The sequence below is a fragment of the Saccostrea cucullata genome, unplaced genomic scaffold (assembly GCF_032062105.1).
Source record: "Saccostrea cucullata isolate Sc308-1 unplaced genomic scaffold, CSIRO_AGI_Scuc_v1 ctg3596, whole genome shotgun sequence".
Classification (NCBI taxonomy): Eukaryota; Metazoa; Mollusca; class Bivalvia; order Ostreida; family Ostreidae; genus Saccostrea; species Saccostrea cuccullata.
In genome coordinates, this window is record NW_026933137.1 from 21,608 (window position 1) to 39,081 (window position 17,474).

The 17,474-nt window shown below is 33.5% G+C and overlaps 1 protein-coding gene and 1 long non-coding RNA gene across 2 annotated transcripts; both read left to right on the forward strand.

Moving 5' to 3' along the window:
• The first annotated feature begins 914 nt into the window (after positions 1-914).
• On the forward strand, positions 915-7,879 carry LOC134237378 (uncharacterized). The gene is made up of 3 exons (XR_009985815.1): positions 915-946; positions 3,232-3,318; positions 7,688-7,879. It is a non-coding gene; the product is annotated as an uncharacterized LOC134237378 (long non-coding RNA).
• Positions 7,880-11,568: 3,689 nt separating this feature from the next.
• On the forward strand, positions 11,569-16,991 carry LOC134237379 (uncharacterized). The gene is made up of 3 exons (XM_062719488.1): positions 11,569-12,161; positions 15,060-15,410; positions 16,552-16,991. The coding sequence occupies exons 1-3, from the start codon at positions 11,801-11,803 to the stop codon at positions 16,989-16,991; spliced, it is 1,152 nt and encodes a 383-aa protein (XP_062575472.1). The 5' UTR covers positions 11,569-11,800.
• Positions 16,992-17,474: the final 483 nt, after the last annotated feature.

A 17,474-nucleotide genomic window follows, 5' to 3' on the forward strand; every position in this document is an offset into this window, starting at 1 on the left:
ATTCTTATGGCAATTGCGTGGTACGTGAGGGGTCGATTTCATGCAAACACCTACTCGAAAAATAGGACTTCTGTTTATTTAGTCTTATCCGAAGCACGTACCGGTCTCTGTGTCCCATAGTGGGATTCGAACCCGAAACGTAAGAATCAACTCCTCACTTTGTAACTCTAGAGCAGACGCACAGACCAAAGCGACATAATGGGTGGCTTTACGGAAAGAAAACAAAATGTTCAAGACATTTTGATCAGTTAATAAAAGAGAGTATATATTATAATATGATGCCAAAAACATTGCAACGTTTAGTACGATTCTATTTTTTTTATAATGTGCATTTTCTTTATCATCTCGGACACAAAAACGACAAAGGTCAAGTAGTCCAAGGATTTAATGTTACAATAGCTCCAAACCTCTCTGAGGCATAAATTAAAACGTTTACAATTTATAAATATAAATATTGTTGTTTTTTACTATCAAAATAATAAATTACAAAAATTCTGATTTTTAGCTCACCTGAGCCGAAGGCTCAAGTGAGCTTTTCTGATCACATTTTGTCCGGCGTCCGTCTGTCCGTGTTTACGAGAGTGCATTTATTGGGTATTTTTCATGCCAAGATTGTACTTATTGGGTACTTTTTGCTTATTGGGTATACCCAATAAGAAGTGTCGCTGAATATGCTTAAAACACCCTAATTGGGTATTTGCAGGTTAGTACCCAACAAAACTTGGACACGACGATTTGTCCAAAAAAGTGTCCAAAAATGTTGCTTTCACGGACGCACCGTGTTTTGTGTTTCAGTTTTACATTCGGAACTCTATATTCTCGAGAGTTCCGAAAATCAACTTCCGTTGATCCTGATCATAACAGCGTTTGTTTTCATGGGGAAAAAAAATATGGCGACTAAGAAACACTTAATCTCAACAAGATTGTCTGATTGACAAGAGAAAAGGTAAGTTTATTCGATTAATATTTATCTATTGCTGGGTTCTTGTTTAAGAAAAGTTGATTTTAATGTAGTTTTGAAAACAATTGTGCACAAAATTAAAATAGATATATCGGAACAATTAATCCTAGGTTGCACTTGTAGGTATTTTGAATTTTCTCTGTGTTTTTAACTCTCTTGAGGGCGAGAAGTATTTAGTAAATGATCGTATATTGTTAGATAATCTTTAATAAAACGGAAGTGTTAATTATTTAATTTTATATCATAACCAACTTAGTATGTTCTGACAATGTATATTGGAAAGGGAAATGAAAATTTTAACAAACGTGTGTTCATAAATCAGCTGTAAATTATCGGTTCATGTAGACAGTATTACAATCGCAACGTGAGCTGAGATGATGATAAATGGATAATTGACAACAACTAAATAATTGTATGTAAGTTTATCTCATCTGATATGTAAGAGATTCATTGTATTACTGAAAAACGTCCAGTCAAAACAGTGCTTCTTTCTGTCTTTGATTTTGAGTGTCTGCTTTATTTTGATTTTTTAAAAATTATTGTTTTTGGCATTTGTTTTAATTAATTTAAAACAATACTGATATAGGGCTACTATAACTATTTCACATGATGGGTGTGTAATTAGCATCGCGCTACACCCGGGGCTCCAATTTTTGAGGATGGGGCTAGTGGTTTTCTGCACTGAGGAATCCCCTTGGGCTATTAGGAAATCTAAAATACACATGTAATGGATGAAAAGCACCACCAGTATTTTCACTCCTTTTTGCTATTAAATTCCCTATATGGAAATATTCCAGACAGCATGCTCCTATTATCCATAAATCTCCACAACTGCATCCATTTTGCAGTACTACCAGACTGATTTACTTGAAAACGATCTTTTTTTCCTAATTTGAATCCCCCCTTTCCTTTGTTTAATATAGCAATATTTGCATGTACATGTACATATATGCCTCACAGATATCTCATTATTAAATTATATACATTTACTCAATCAGCTCAATGATAAGTGTCATGCAATTATGTTACGCTTTTTTATTTAAAGCCATATATGGCGTAACTGATCAAAAAATATATTTTTGTAAAATACAAAATATATTTAATACATTTAAATTAAAGCTTTTCATACAATTTGGAGCACGGAGAACACCTCGTTTTATCTAATAATATGATTTTATCTTCTCTGTAATGTGTTATTTAAATCTTTTGTATTTTCTTCCAAGTCGGAGAAAATTTCGAGAATCCAAATTAAATTTTGATATCTTTATAACGCAATTGACTTAGATTTTGTAATTAACGGAAAATTTCTATCTTTATCATTTTTATATAAATTAATGATACAACTTAAAAGTTTTTATAATTTCAGTCTAATAATTTTCATTGTACATACGCCATATATGGCTTTAAATGATTCAAGATGAAAACAAAATGATTTTTGCTTCGTTTTAATTAGACGAACTAGTGAATGACCAGAAAAGGAATATTTAAAATCTTTTTTCATTTTTTTAAATCATTAATTAATATATGATTAAATTTTGATAGCGAAAATTAAATTAAACTTTAATTTTTAAAAGAATCATCTGTAGTTAATACTCTGACTTTTTTAACGATGAACTTTTTTTCAATGTTACTTTTTAACTTTTGCCTCTATATTTGGGCTTGCCACTTTTTACTCGGGGATAGTAACTTTATTGCCACCAAGCTGTGGATTAGTACTTGATTTCCTTTATTGCACAGCGATGACTATGATTTAATAGCACAAAAAGCTAATGAGTTTACGTAACTACACTGTAAAAAAATAACTAGTAAAGTCACTAAGAATACTAGTAAATTTACTGTCCATACAATCACTACCTTAAAAGTAGTTTTACTAGGTATTGGATAGATTTACTAGATAAAATTAGTAAATCTAAGAACTTATAAGTAACTTTCACTAGGTATTTAAGTATCTGTACGACCACTACTCCACTTTTCAGTATCTTAGCTAGTAAACAGAGTGATTACTAATCACGTCGAACGCTTTACTAGGCACACTAGTTAAATCAACTAGCTATTTCTTTCAGTGTATGTGAATTTATATGATTAATGCTTCCTTGTGATTTTAGGATACCTGGAGATAATGATTCCCTTTTCCATTGATATTTCATAAATATTTTCCTAAGTATTATGTTACAATAAATTGGTTTAGATTTTTTTATAAAAGTAATCAATAATTGCAATGGAAATTAAAACCATAATCATGTTCATTGAGGATTTTCAATATGTAACAGGTCAAACAGGAACTTCAATTGTGAACATTGCAGAGAACACACTCATCAGAAGATGACCCTCAGAAATAGGACAATTGTAAGTAATCAGTAAAATTGTCAGGAATACTTCATGACAACCATAAGATTTTTAGAGACATTTTCGCTTCTTAAATTAGAAGAAATAGAGGGGAAATTTGTACATACTACATAACTACTAGGCAACCAACCTTTAACGGCAGGAAAGCTTTTGGTATGTGCAATACAGCTACATAAAACCTCTTTAGTATTCATGTTGAGTTTGAGAAAGTACCTTAGTATTTTTTCTAGTGTTTGCCAACATTTTCATGCACACTGTTTGCTTGTTTGTACTATCATTTTATTTTATATTCTTCAGATGCCCTTTACCTTTGCCAGTTTTGAATCATTTGTTTTAAGGGCATCTGAGGGTTGGTTCCAGAACTTATTAATAATTAATTGTAAAGTAAATACCGTGGTACTATTCGGTCATAGGTTATGTTAATACGTGTATAACATTTTGTTCTGATAGAAGTGGCATACAGGAAAAGAAACAATACTAGATATCACTTATTAAGGATCAATACTTCATGTCTGATTTGGTGAAAGTTATTCATATTCTGCTCGACTGTAATTTTTCATATTTTCAACTTTTATCCAGCTTAGTCAATTTTATTTAAAGGAGTTTTCCACTTAGGTATAGTAGCGTGGTCCCTTTTTTGCCCTTATTTTACGGAATATACATGAAGATGCGGTATTATTTTTAGTTTCATTGTGTAAAACAAAGTATTTCTAATTAACATTTTGTACAATCATTATTTATAACTTGGAATATCAAGAAATACAAGCCGATTGACCTACTGAACACACAAATTCCGGAACGTTTTCTTTCGAACAGAGTACGGTTCCTCTATACATACATATGAGCGGAGACATTTAAATTAGGTATATATATAAAGGAAGAAACCAATGAATTGTAGCGTGAGATAAGAAATAATAAACAATATACGATGGGTAATAATAATCTTCAATACGTTTGAATTTTATTTTGCATCATTCGTATTCTTCTTAACTTGGGGTGGGTAGGAGTCTTTTTTAGTTCTTGTGGTATTTTTGTCGGGGTTTTGAAAATCCCTCTAATCGCAATAATTTTTTAAAAATCTATCATTGTTAAATAAAATGTCAAGATATTTTACCCACTACAATAATTTTCTTTTATATGATTGTTTGAAAAGCACAAGCGATTCCATAATAATCAACAGTAAATACAGACAGACATACACTACCATTCTATTGTAAAGGGGGGGGGGCTGAGAAAAAGAAATCAAGAAACATGAATTTGATAAATTTGATAAAACGATTAATTTAGAATTAGGAGTTAAAAAGATGCTCATTTTTTATTTGAAAAATTAAACTTCAACATTAATGTGTGTTTATTCATATTGGAGCAGCGTAAAGGCGTATGAATTTTTTGGGGGGGTGGGTGGGGTGGGTGGGGTTGGGGGTGAAGAACTCAAGATTTATCCCTGAAAAGAATGGGTCACCTGTCCCCCAGATACTACCTGCCTGACATGTATATATATTTCTTAACTTCGCTGTAAATTCTGCAATGAATATTCCGATTTACTTATCGATTATAAATACATTCGAAGTTTTTCCGTGTTTATATAAAATTTTATATGCATGCAGCTAGCATCCAAAAACGTGACAAGAGTATAAAGTTGCTTTGAATATTGAAGTGGTCAGTATGCGAGTTTATTTGTTTAGACAGTGATTAAATGTGAAGAAATTATTACGTCTTTGGTATTTTCTGCTTATAATATTTTGTTTCTTTTTCGCAAGAAATTGATTAAATGTGTATTTATGTACATCTACGCGTGTGCTTTAATTTCCGCAATGAACAGGAATATTGCGATTTAAAACGTGCATGAGAATCACAAAATGTCCCGGAAAATCGTCAAAGTTTAACATATTAGTGATATTTATCGAAGTCTACAGAGACCTTTTTTTTATTTAAAAAAATGAAAGCTGGTGTATGCACTTTTCAAATACGAGCTACCAGATTGTGTCGCTTTCTATAGTAAACACGCTTTCCAAAGGTATTCACCTGTGGCGGAATGGAATCACGTGACATATTATCTATTCTTAGCAGGTCAACAAGAGGTTAATCCTATGTAAATGTACTCACCGAACAGATTCAAAATCATTATACTTTTAAGTAGAAGACATAGAGCGCAATGTTGTTCAACAAAGATATTTTCACACAATCTGCATAATATAATATACACATATTTTGATGCCGACTTTAAACAAATCTGCGCTCGATGTTTACGAAAGCTCTTAAGTGGGTACCTGAGGAGAGGACGTTGTAAGTATTAAGTACTTGTGTCCAATCCTTTTGTTATAACATCTTAACAATAAAATATGTTCAAACCACCTGTCACAAAGGATCACTTCATTATAAATAGGGATTTGACCTATAGGACCGGGCTTGGTTTTTTTCTCTACAAAAACCTTGTCGATTTCCGTTCTGATAAATTACCTTAGGCTAAATACATCTAACAATTTGTTATTCCTAAATCTTTATTTCAGTGAGTAGAGGTAGGAGGAACCCTTACATTGATTTTCTGAGTTTGTTATATCCAAATGTAATAATTGATATTTCTCTTTACTTGCATTGTACATAATGGTAATGTTTACTGCATTCTTTGTGTCTATGCTATTTTATCCATGAATATAATAAAACATGCCATTAATGTGTGCAAATTATATAGGCCTAAATCAAATCTGAGGGAGTACAGTTACTGACATATGTACCCACTATCAATGTTATTAAATTCTAAGGAATATATACAATTGACATTTATCGCAGCTCAATGCTGCCAAAAATATCTGTATTGAGTAACACAGAGTGCGTTATTCTTGTCCTCAGAGAAAGTGTGCTTAAACTGAGGTTTGTTCCGCCTGACTGACAACTGTACATCGGATTTTTACGATTTTATATCTCTTTTTAATGTCTCTTATATCAAGAATGGGCATGCATAAAGGATAGATAATTGAAGGCAAATACACAAGTCTATAAAAAATATTAAAACAGTCTTTGAAAAGTAGAAAATTAAAAACTTTAAAAGTGTGATACCAGGTGGATTCGAACCCCCGACATTAAAATGTTTGTTTGTACGATGTAAAAGTCAGCGCATATATCAACTGAGCTAGTCTGACTATGAAATATGCAGGTATAAATTTAAAGCAGATTATCAAAATCTTGTTTCCTTATTTTTTTGTAGGTTTTTTGTAAATTTCGACCTTAGGGTAGGGGTGCCCCTAAAAAAATCCCATCTTAAATTATTCCTTACATCCAAACCTATCAACATATCAAAATTTTATTTAGGGGCAGGCTTGCCCTAAAGGACTTCTAGCCCAAAATTCATGCAAAAATCAACGCTTTATCGGACAAAAAGGTGTTTAGTCCAACTTTGGAGGTTTGTTGTAAAGTTGTAAATAATAAATATTAGGTATAAAATACAAATTTGAAAAATTCAGACATATATACGGAGGAAAACAACAAATAAAGATTAATTATTCAATGTCACTTTTTCCGGGAAATTGATCTCTCCTATAGGTCAATTCTTTTGTCAAAGCGAATACATCCTTTCTTTTGATATTCATGAAAATCAAAGGACCCCACCTTCAAAACACAGCTTCACATGTTTGTTTTTTTTTTGCAATTATTTGAAATTTTTAAACATTGGAGCATATACTACAGACATAAGAGAACAATGTAATTTACTTCTAAGCTTTTTAATGAAAGTTTAAAATTTGACGAGAAACCGGGGACCACAGATAATGCTTTAATAATATTGAGACTTCTTCTTTTGTGCAAAGCATACCCCAGGAAGGGGGAATGGAGTGTCAAGTGTGTCTCTGTCCCTGTCAATATAATTTCAAAGCAATTAGTAAGGTTTGGGTCAATTTTAAATCCTCTTTAGCAGAACCATTGGGCTAAACACAATACTAATGTGAAAGCTTTATCATTAAGTGTAGAGATGTTTTTGAAGATTATGTACCCCTAATGTACTGATAGTGTTACATTAGAAGTCTTAAATTTGCAAGGAATAGGTGTAAAATCTTTTTAAAATCTCCTTCTTAACAATCAGAAACTAACAAACTGTCTAATCAATATGCAACATCGTTTTGTGTGTTGAATGATGATTCCATTTTGATAAATTTATGGCAGATGGGGGTAGGATGAAGATGCAGTTAGACATAGAAGAAACAAAAAAGAGTTGATAGAATTTAGTTTTTCTTCCATTTTATTTATCAATACATATTTCTGAATAAGAAATATACTTCTTCTTCTTGGTTGGGTTTGATCAACATAAAGGGTGATCTTACTGTAGTCAAGAAAAACATGTTTTATACGGCAAAGAAATTCCTTTATCTAATTGCAGAATGAATAAAGAGGACAGAGGCAGATTTGAAGGAGATGCATGAAATGAGGAATATTTCAAAGATTGCCTGAGCATAACCACTGCTACTGGATAAACATATGGCAATATAAAAGAGCAGGGTCAATGGAGGTATCATACAGTATAGGCCATGAGAGACCCTGAAGAAGAAAGAATGGAAGAGAAACAAAAATAAAACCATTTTGACATTTATTGAGATATAGGATCAAAACCTTACATGTAAAATTTGGGCATGTAATGACTTTTCTCTTGCTCTAAGACTTAACATCTTTATCCCAATTTGTCGAAAAGATTTGGACATAGTGCATCAATTATTTTAAAGTTTTGATACAACGAATTCATTCATTGTACTTGTAACTGAGTTTTCTGGTGCGACACTGTTTAATCGGCTTCAAAACTAAATTTGTGATTTCCAAACCAGATTAATGAGATACGTGTAATATCTTTTAACATCGGTGACTATTAAATCCATTCTTTTACATCTCAGAAGTATTTTTATTATTACAGGGAAAATATGCATTGACATGTATCTGTAATAAACAGGATTATAGAAATTTCCATATAATACAACACAATCTTAGCAACTGAAGGCAAATATTTTATCAAGGATGTGATCTATTTATCAATATGGTTTTCAGCATCTTGCTCTACCTGTAATGACTTGCTCCAAGTTCCAATATTTAAATTTAAATTTTTCAAACATGGTTATACAATTCTTTAAAAGCCAAATAGTTTAGGCACAAAATGCTTATATATTCCCTATCATTTGTAAAGTGTACACTGAATGAGATGTGGAATGTTAGAATTAAAGTATTAAATATGTTTTGGACTTATGTATGCTTATGCAGATAAATTTGAATTCAACTAGGGAAGGTAAATGTCATACTTATTGGGTTTGCAGTCTAATGCAAGAGTATAAATATCAAAGACAAATTTGACAATTTTAATGAAGGGTATAAGTAACCCAAGAAGAATTGGACAAGTAAACATTACCTGTTGGGTTTTATTCTAATGTTGGGATGTAATATCCAAAAGGAGTTGAACCAATGTCCAATACCTATTGGGTTTTCTTTCTTATGAAAAAAATTTTGAGTAACCCAAGAAGAATGCCCAATACCATTTAATTTATATACTATTGAAGGGATGAAGATATCCAAGAGGAATTGGGCAGGTGTCCATTACATGTTGGGTAGCATTCTTATGAGGAGATTCTCAAGAAACCGAAGAATTAGACAAGTGTCCATTGCCTGTTGGGTGGGATGTGGATATCCAAGAGGAGTTGGACGGATGTCCATTACCTGTTGGGTGGTATTCTGATGAAACAATTCAAGAAACCCAAGAAGAATTGGTCAAGTGTCCGTTACCTTTTGGGTGAGATGTAGATATCCAAGAGGAGTTTGACAGGTGTCCATTACCTGTTGGGTTGTATTTTGATGATGCAATTCAAGAAACCGAAGAATTAGACAAGTTTCCATTGCTTGTTGGGTGGGATGTAGATATCCAAGAGGAGTTGGACAGGTGTCCATTACCTTTTGGGTGGTATTCTGATGAAACAGTTCAAGAAACCCAAGAAGAATTGGACAAGTGTCCATTACCTGTTGGGTGGGATGTAGATATCCAAGAGGAGTTGGACAGGTGTCCATTACCTGTTGGGTTGTATTTTGATGAGGAGATTCAAGAAACCCAAATAGAATTGGACAATGTACACATGTTCAATTGTTCTTGGGTAGTTTAATCCCTTCGTCAAAATACAACCCAACAGGTATTCGACACCTGCCCAATGCCTGTTGGATACCTTCATTCTGCCCAACATGTAATGGGCATTTGCTTATTATTAATTGGTCATGACTCAAAAAGGTTTCTCCTTAAATACTTATTTCTGTTATTCAAGAAAGGTTGCACAGAGTCTGAGATGTGTTGAGTTGTGTTTGCACAATTCATTTTTTTTTCTTTTTTGCACTTAGATATTCATATATTTTAATATTAGATATTTTGAAATATACAGGTGTATATCCTTATTGCTAAGAACAAATTAGTTAGGTGTTACAATAAAAGAGCTATATCACAGAAATTGACAAAAATATGGGTTCAAAACCAAAGGTTTTCAGTCTTGTCTGAATTTACCAGCAAATATCAAATATATAATAATAAATTTGGAAAAAACAATAAGAAAAAACCCAATAAAATACGGACACGAGGATTAATATCCAATAAGATTTAAACAGTAACTACCCAAATAATGCTCTCTCGTGTGTACACTTTTTTTGTATCCAATAAGCAGTATCCAATAGGACTTGGACTTGATGTACCCAATATATAACCAAATGTGTGTCCGTCCGTATGTCTGTCTGTCTGTCTGTAAACTTTTCACATTATCGACTTCTTCTCAAGAACCACTGGGCCAATTTCAACCAAACTTGCCACAAAGCATCCTTGGGTGAAGGGGATTCAAGTTTGTTCAAATGAAGGGCCACACCCTCATTCAAGGGGAGATAATTGGCAATTAATGAAAATTTGGTGGCATGTTTCAAAAATCTTCTTCTCAAGAACCACTGTGCCAAGAAAGATGAAACTTATGGGGAATCATCCTCAGGTAGTGTAGATTCAATTTTGTTCAAATCATGACCCCCGGGGGTAGGGCGGGGCCAAAATGGCCGACCAAAGTTTTACATAGAAATATATAGGAAAATTCTTTAAAAATCTTCTTCTCAAGAATGACCAAGCCATAGTTCATCATATTTATATGGAAACATCCTCAGGTAGTGTAGATTCAATTTTGTTCAAATCATGACCCCCGGGGGTAGGGCGGGGCCAAAATGGCCGACCAAAGTTTTACATAGAAATATATAGGAAAATTCTTTAAAAATCTTCTTCTCAAGAATGACCAAGTCATAGTTCATCATATTTATATGGAAACATCCTCAGGGAGTGTAGATTCAAGTTTGTTCAAATCATGACCCCCCGGGGGTAGGGCGGGGCCAAAATGGCCGACCAAAGTTTTTCATAGAAATATATAGGAAAATTCTTAAAAAATTTTCTTCTCAAGAATGACCAAGCCATAATTCATCATATTTACATGGAAGCATCCTCAGGTAGTGTAGATTCAAGTTTGTTCAAATCATCATGACCCCCGGGGGTAGGGCGGGGCCAAAATGGCCGAACAAAGTTTTACATAGAAATATATAGGAAAATTCTTTAAAAATCTTCTTCTCAAGAATAACCAAGCCATAGTTCATCATATTTATATTGAAGCATCCTCAGGTAGTGTAGATTCAAGTTTGTTCAAATCATCATGACCCCCGGGGGTAGGGCGGGGCCAAAAAGGCCGACCAAAGTTTTACATAGAAATATATAGGAAAATTCTTTAAAAATCTTCTTCTCAAGAATGACCAAGCCATAATTCAACATATTTACATGAAAGCATCCTCAGGTAGTGTAGATTCAAATTGTTCAAATCATGACCCCCGGGGGAAGGGCGGGGCCAAAATGGCCGACCAAAGTTTTTCATAGAAATATATAGGAAAATTCTTTAAAAATCTTCTTCTCAAGAATGACCAAGCCATAATTCATCATATTTACATGGAAGCATCCTCAGGTAGTGTAGATTCAAGTTTGTTCAAATCATCATGACCCCCGGGGGTAGGGCGGGGCCAAAATGGCCGAACAAAGTTTTACATAGAAATATATAGGAAAATTCTTCAAAAATCTTCTTCTCAAAGATAGAAAATCCATGATTGTTCATGGGACTACTTTTGAATTTTACTTTTTCAATAATAAACCAATGTGTACTTTTATCTAGCCACAGTGCTCAGGTGAGCGATGTGGCCCATGGGCCTCTTGTTTACCTTTATTTTCTTTCAGGGACGACCCAAGATAGAGATAAGATTATACAAGATCTTTGTAAAAAACACAGTGACAAAAGTATAAAGTGTGCATATTTTGGTACATCATTGAAAGACACAGACAGATTTAAAGCAGGTGACGAGGTAATAGTATTGATAATTGACGATGACAGGCCTATAGACGACCTGACATACATACACTCTTCGAAAACATTTCATATTATATGTAAACTTTGGAAATACCCCCCACTGGAAGGTGCAAAGATGGCAAGCTATGAGCACAAGTATTTAATTGAGAAAAATACACGTGTAGAGATAGAGGAATGTTTAAGGGAATTCTCGTCGAAACTCTTTGCAAACCACTCAAATTTACAAATTGTCAGTGCTTCTGGATTTCGTTCGAAGCAAGGAGAAATCGAAGAAAACTCCGGACCTTGCATCGTACTGTATACTTCTTGTAAAGGAGTTTTGCCTTATAAAGAAAAAGAATTCCCAAAGTGTATTGATGGGATAAAAACTGATGTACGAGAAGGCTTCTTTTATTTGTTTCCAAGAGAGAAAAGAAACGCTAGCTCAAAAGATATCCTCAATCCGTTGAGGATGGGTGCAAGCATAGGAAGAGAAGGTAAGTGTTTAATACTATCTAAACAATGCTGAAAATATGTTTTTGGATCTTGATAAGATTTTTATCACATGAAGGTGAACATATTGATTTCATTTTTAACGTAGGACACTTGCTAACATTCTGAAGAGAAAGTATTTAAAGATAATGAAATATATTTATGTGTAGAAATCACTATTGTTTACTTACATTCAGTACAGGCATACAGATAATGTTTTAAATTATTTATCACGGTCGGATATAATGGTTATAAATTCTTACATATTTCAAATTGTGTCAATTGATATGAATCGTTGTATTTTCCATCATACGTAAAACACCATATCATCTTAATCGCATACAAGTACGTGTACACGAACCACGGAATTGGAAGTCCTTGGTGAGCAGTGGATAGAGCTTTAATTTTACAATCTCTGAATAGTAAAAGGGTAATAGAAATGTATTCCTTTTAGAGAGAATCTTTAAAAAAGTCAGTATATCATGTAAATAACATTGCAGAAATTGATCGAATTTATTTCATAAGATAATCAAATATGTTCTTCTTGTGAAAAATGTCTGATTTGAAAAAAAAAAAAAAACAACTTTTCATTTCTAAATCAAATCACACTTTTCAGAACAAATCAAGTTTTACATACAGGCTACTGTAATCATTTTACATTTGGCATTGTATTTTTTTTAGCGTTTTTGGCGTGAAGAAACTTCCGTTAATTCAAGTACAATGCTTAATGTCTTTAACATATATACATAAATAAGAACATTAAGAAATGCGCTAAATTATGTCTACGCTAATTTGTTCAAAAATCAATTTCCGGCAAATATTGTACACGCTAAATATAATACATTTACAGTATACAGTACTTCTAATGATTGGAAGATCGCTTTTATATATAAAACATTTTATATTCCAATAATTATATGTTATGAGGTCAACGTGGTAAACGTTACCTGACCCATAAGACCAAATGTGTTAAGGGGGACCGACAGCCTCTATTTTCGATACTCATATACTCACGTTTTAATGTTTTTATGTAAGGCGGTAATTGTCAAGATGATATAATTACTTAGAACAAGAAAGGCTGCATTAAAATAACTTTCTGTAATGCGTCATCATGGTGTTGAAGAATTTCCGCCCATCAGAACTAGATGGTGTTAAAATTAGAAGGAATTGAATACCGTATAACGGGTATTTATCGTGCAACTACCCCTAGCATCCTAATAAGCTTTATTCGGTCACTTCCCTAATAAAGCCTCGTGCATGTATTCCGACGTTCTAAAAGCATTGTGACGTCATGAATATTGCAATGTTTACGCCATGGCGTCATTATTTCAACTGCAGAGATTATTAGTTATGTAAACACTTAAGGGGGTAATACGGAAAATGTAGGGTCCTTGAAAAAATCCATATTGGGCGAGGCGTAAGCCGAGCCCAATATGCATTTTTTCAAGGACCCCACATATTTCCGTATTACCCCTCTAAGTGTCTGTACAACGAATTTATCCTGCCGATTGTTCTCTAAAAGATTTAATATTTATAGTATCAATAAACCGCTTTCACATGATTTTTCGCACAAATTAGGGTCAAATTGTTGTAATAAAAATTACCATTTTTCGAACTGCCGTACAATGACATGAACCTACGTTCTATTACATACATAATGTTCAAGCATAGATGTCTTTTAAAATTATCATATTAAGTTTCCAAAGTGGATGTATTAAGGGGAATTAATATATATACATATGTAAATGGTACGATGTTTCGACTATACGATTTTTCATTACTTTAACATTAGTATAAAACGAGCTTTCCTTGATACCATGCAGGTGAATGTTTTATAATTTTATAGTTTTTAAATTCTTTGTTCATTTATCATACTTTTCTGGGTTTTGTCGAAATGTAGTGCAGAAAAGGGATAACACTGCAAAAGGAAACCTCACTAAAGGGTAGGTTAATTAAGTATTGTTTATTTTTTTGGAATAGTTAATCCCTTCTTTGAAAAGGAAAATTCCTCTGCATTTACGGTTTGTAAGGTTAAAATTTTGCAGTGGGATGAATCTCTCATGAGTCCTGATTTTAAAACTTGACTCTGAAAAATCCAACCTTATTAAGATACAAAACAGTCACACAGATGAAAAATACTATTATCACCTCAAGCTTAAGTGTTAGAATGTACTAAAAATATTAGTTACATTAGCTAAACTGTGCCCCTGTCTACATTTCTGCAAAGAGCTATTGCTTTCAAACGAATTGATAAAATGACCTTGCAATTTGCAATTTGTGCGAAAAACCATGTGAGCGTACAAAGTGCGTTGAGCTGTATTTTAGTCACGGTCTGAAGACAAAACACACGATCAAAAAATCATGTTTTTGTTTGTAGCTATCGGAGCTTCGATGTCAACCGAATTTTCTCGATAACGAAAACACGTCCACGCATGAGTCTGTAGACGCACCACTTATCATACTTGTATGTATAAAATACCTGAAGGCATATTAAAAATATTTTGCGATTGTAATACTTGTGGATTTGTCCTTTCCGGAAAGTTCCGCAAAAATTAGCGAGAAAAATACCCGTTATACCGTATTTTTTCTCATACGTTGTTGGATGACAGGTTATCGACAATTTAGATAAAATGTGCGTAAAGGTGTGTGAGACAGAGGGTGAGGGTGTGTGTGTAAGGGTGTGTGTGTGTGTGTGTGTAGAAGGTCGAGAGAGTTGTGCGTTAAAAGTTGACAATACGAAATGTTAAAAAGATGTAAAAATGTAAAAAAAAAAAAAAAAGAAAAAAAAAGATTAGTCAAAAATTCGTTTAAGGTGTATACCTCTGACATCTATGCAATCTCTCGAATCCTTTGAATTTTTTTCAGTTCAATATTTGAATTCGACTTATCATTATTTTGTAAAGGTGACATCAACAGAGAGGGCACTCTAGGAGGATTTGTAATCGAAGAAGCAGAGAGTACATGCTCGGGAGGAGTTCAACCTCTTTATTTCCTAACCTGTGCACACGTGTTATTTGATACTTCGAAGGGTATCCAGTCATATTTTCCAAAAGAAGAATTCAGTGTTGTACAACCCTGTTGTGGTGTATTGGCCGATAAAAGGAATTACGTTTGTGGTAAACACCTTCAATCGGTCTTTCCTCCCGAACACCAAGAAGGCGTCACAGTTGATGCCTCCCTTGTAGGGATTTCTGCACGATTTCCAAAGGAAGCCTTGTTTTCGGATTTGACACCAATGAGATTATATCAAATGGGTACTTTTTTTTCTTTTTTAATGAAAACGTATTAATTCTTCGAAATTCTTCTTCTCTTCTCCAGATGTTATTTAAAGTATCAAAATGTATGGCTTTGATAAGCAAAGGATATCTCTAAAAAATAATGAAATCCATGGCTCCTGGGTCGGGGTCATGAATTCTAGTGAAATGGGTCTTTTGATTACATAATGTAAACAGACACAACAATTTAAAAAAAATGTATTTTTTGCTAGTTATAAAGTACTTACAAAACTGTAGCTCTCTGCTTTAGAAAATTCAGAAAGATACATTTAATGCAGAAAGCTACAGATGCAAGTGTTGTTAAAACCTTTGATTCCTGCCGCTCCATTTCGTCGCATTCTTCGTGCATTATTTCTTGTATTTAACACTTACGGCCTTTGAGCAGGGAGGGATCTTTATCGTGCCACACATGCTGTGACACGGGGCCTCGGTTTATACGGTCTCATCCGAAGGACAGCCCCATTTAGTCGCCTTTTACGACAAGCAAGGGGGTACTGAGGACCTTTTCTAACCCGGATCCCCACGGAGCTCGTTAATTGTGAGTATCAGTAGAAATACTTCCCAACGTCCATCATGCTGGAGTAATCCTGAAATAAGACATCCGAGTTTTATTTATCTCATTTTATTTCATAAAAACAAAATGTCTTTATTATAGAGAAAAACCATGATATTTGAATCTCGTACATTTTTTTTATTTAATATATTTTCTAAGCAAGTTTATATTCTTTCTTTGCACGACACCCAATAATTGATATTCACAGGGATTGTTTTTAATACCGACGTTCCGAAACCATAAAGGGGTGTTTTGGACCTATTTGGTCAATAAATATCAAGAATAGGAGTAAAATATGTATAATAGAAGTTCCTCTGAACACTCACCATCATCTCCATTTTTGCCTCAAGAATCCTGGAAAGGAGTCATCTGGTCCTTCACATTTCAGTTTGACTGTGTGTGTATTATTACTTTTTTGAAGATTCATTGGTTTGGCGAAGGTTGATTTTATAAAGCTTGTGATCAGGACGTGATTTACCTGATATGACATTATAAACATAAACACACACCCATAATTTATGAGTAATTTCTTTTTGATTTTTTTAAAGAAAACTTATAATTTTGAAGGTTATGGAGAAGAAAAACCATTGTTGTATTCTTCTGGAGCTTACCGGGACTACAGACTCAATAAGGAACACGATGAACGAAATAACACTTGTATAAAGGTCGGCGCCAACACTGGCTTAACAAGAGGCTTGCTAACAGTGAATGGAATTACTGCAAAATATTTACATGGAACTATTATTGGAGAACCAAACACTCCTCCTGGAGAAGATTATTATGCACAGCTTGAAATAACGGGACCAGGAAATATGGTATTTTCGCAAGGCGGGGATTCTGGAGCACTAGTTTTTCAGGTGGATCCACCAAAGGAAAAAGGGGGAAATGATAATTTAGTCTGCATCGGTATGATTGTCGGTGGAACTTCATATCATTCCACTGTTGCTACACCTATTTGCGCTGTACTTGAGAAGCTGAAAGTACAGCTCAAGAAATTTTCTGAATAGCTTCATGAAGGTTATTTTTTGCCTATTTTTCTTGTTAGTAATGGTATAAAACCGTTGATGAAATTTGCATACTTAGCTTATATCTCGTGGTATTATCTTCCTTATTCCAAACAGATAGACAATTTCAAGATGATTTTTAAACCTATAGGATTTTTCAAACTTGTTGTGTGTGTGTGTTTTCTTTTATTTGTTGTTTGTGGGTGGACAATATGTTTATGCTAAACAGAGGATAAAGTTAGAAATTATTAATTTATCTTTTTTTAAATATATTCTATAGACACTGATGCCAATGAAATTAAAACTGGGAAATTTATACACTAAAGGACTAAAATGTTTTCATACATATTTTCGTCGCAGTTTTCTCAGCAACTGCTCGTTGTAGAGACTTGAAATTTAAACACAATATTCTCTGAGGCATGCTACATGGTGGGAGTCAATTTTGTTCAAATGTGATCAACTTCCTGTTTAAACATTTGTGCATTA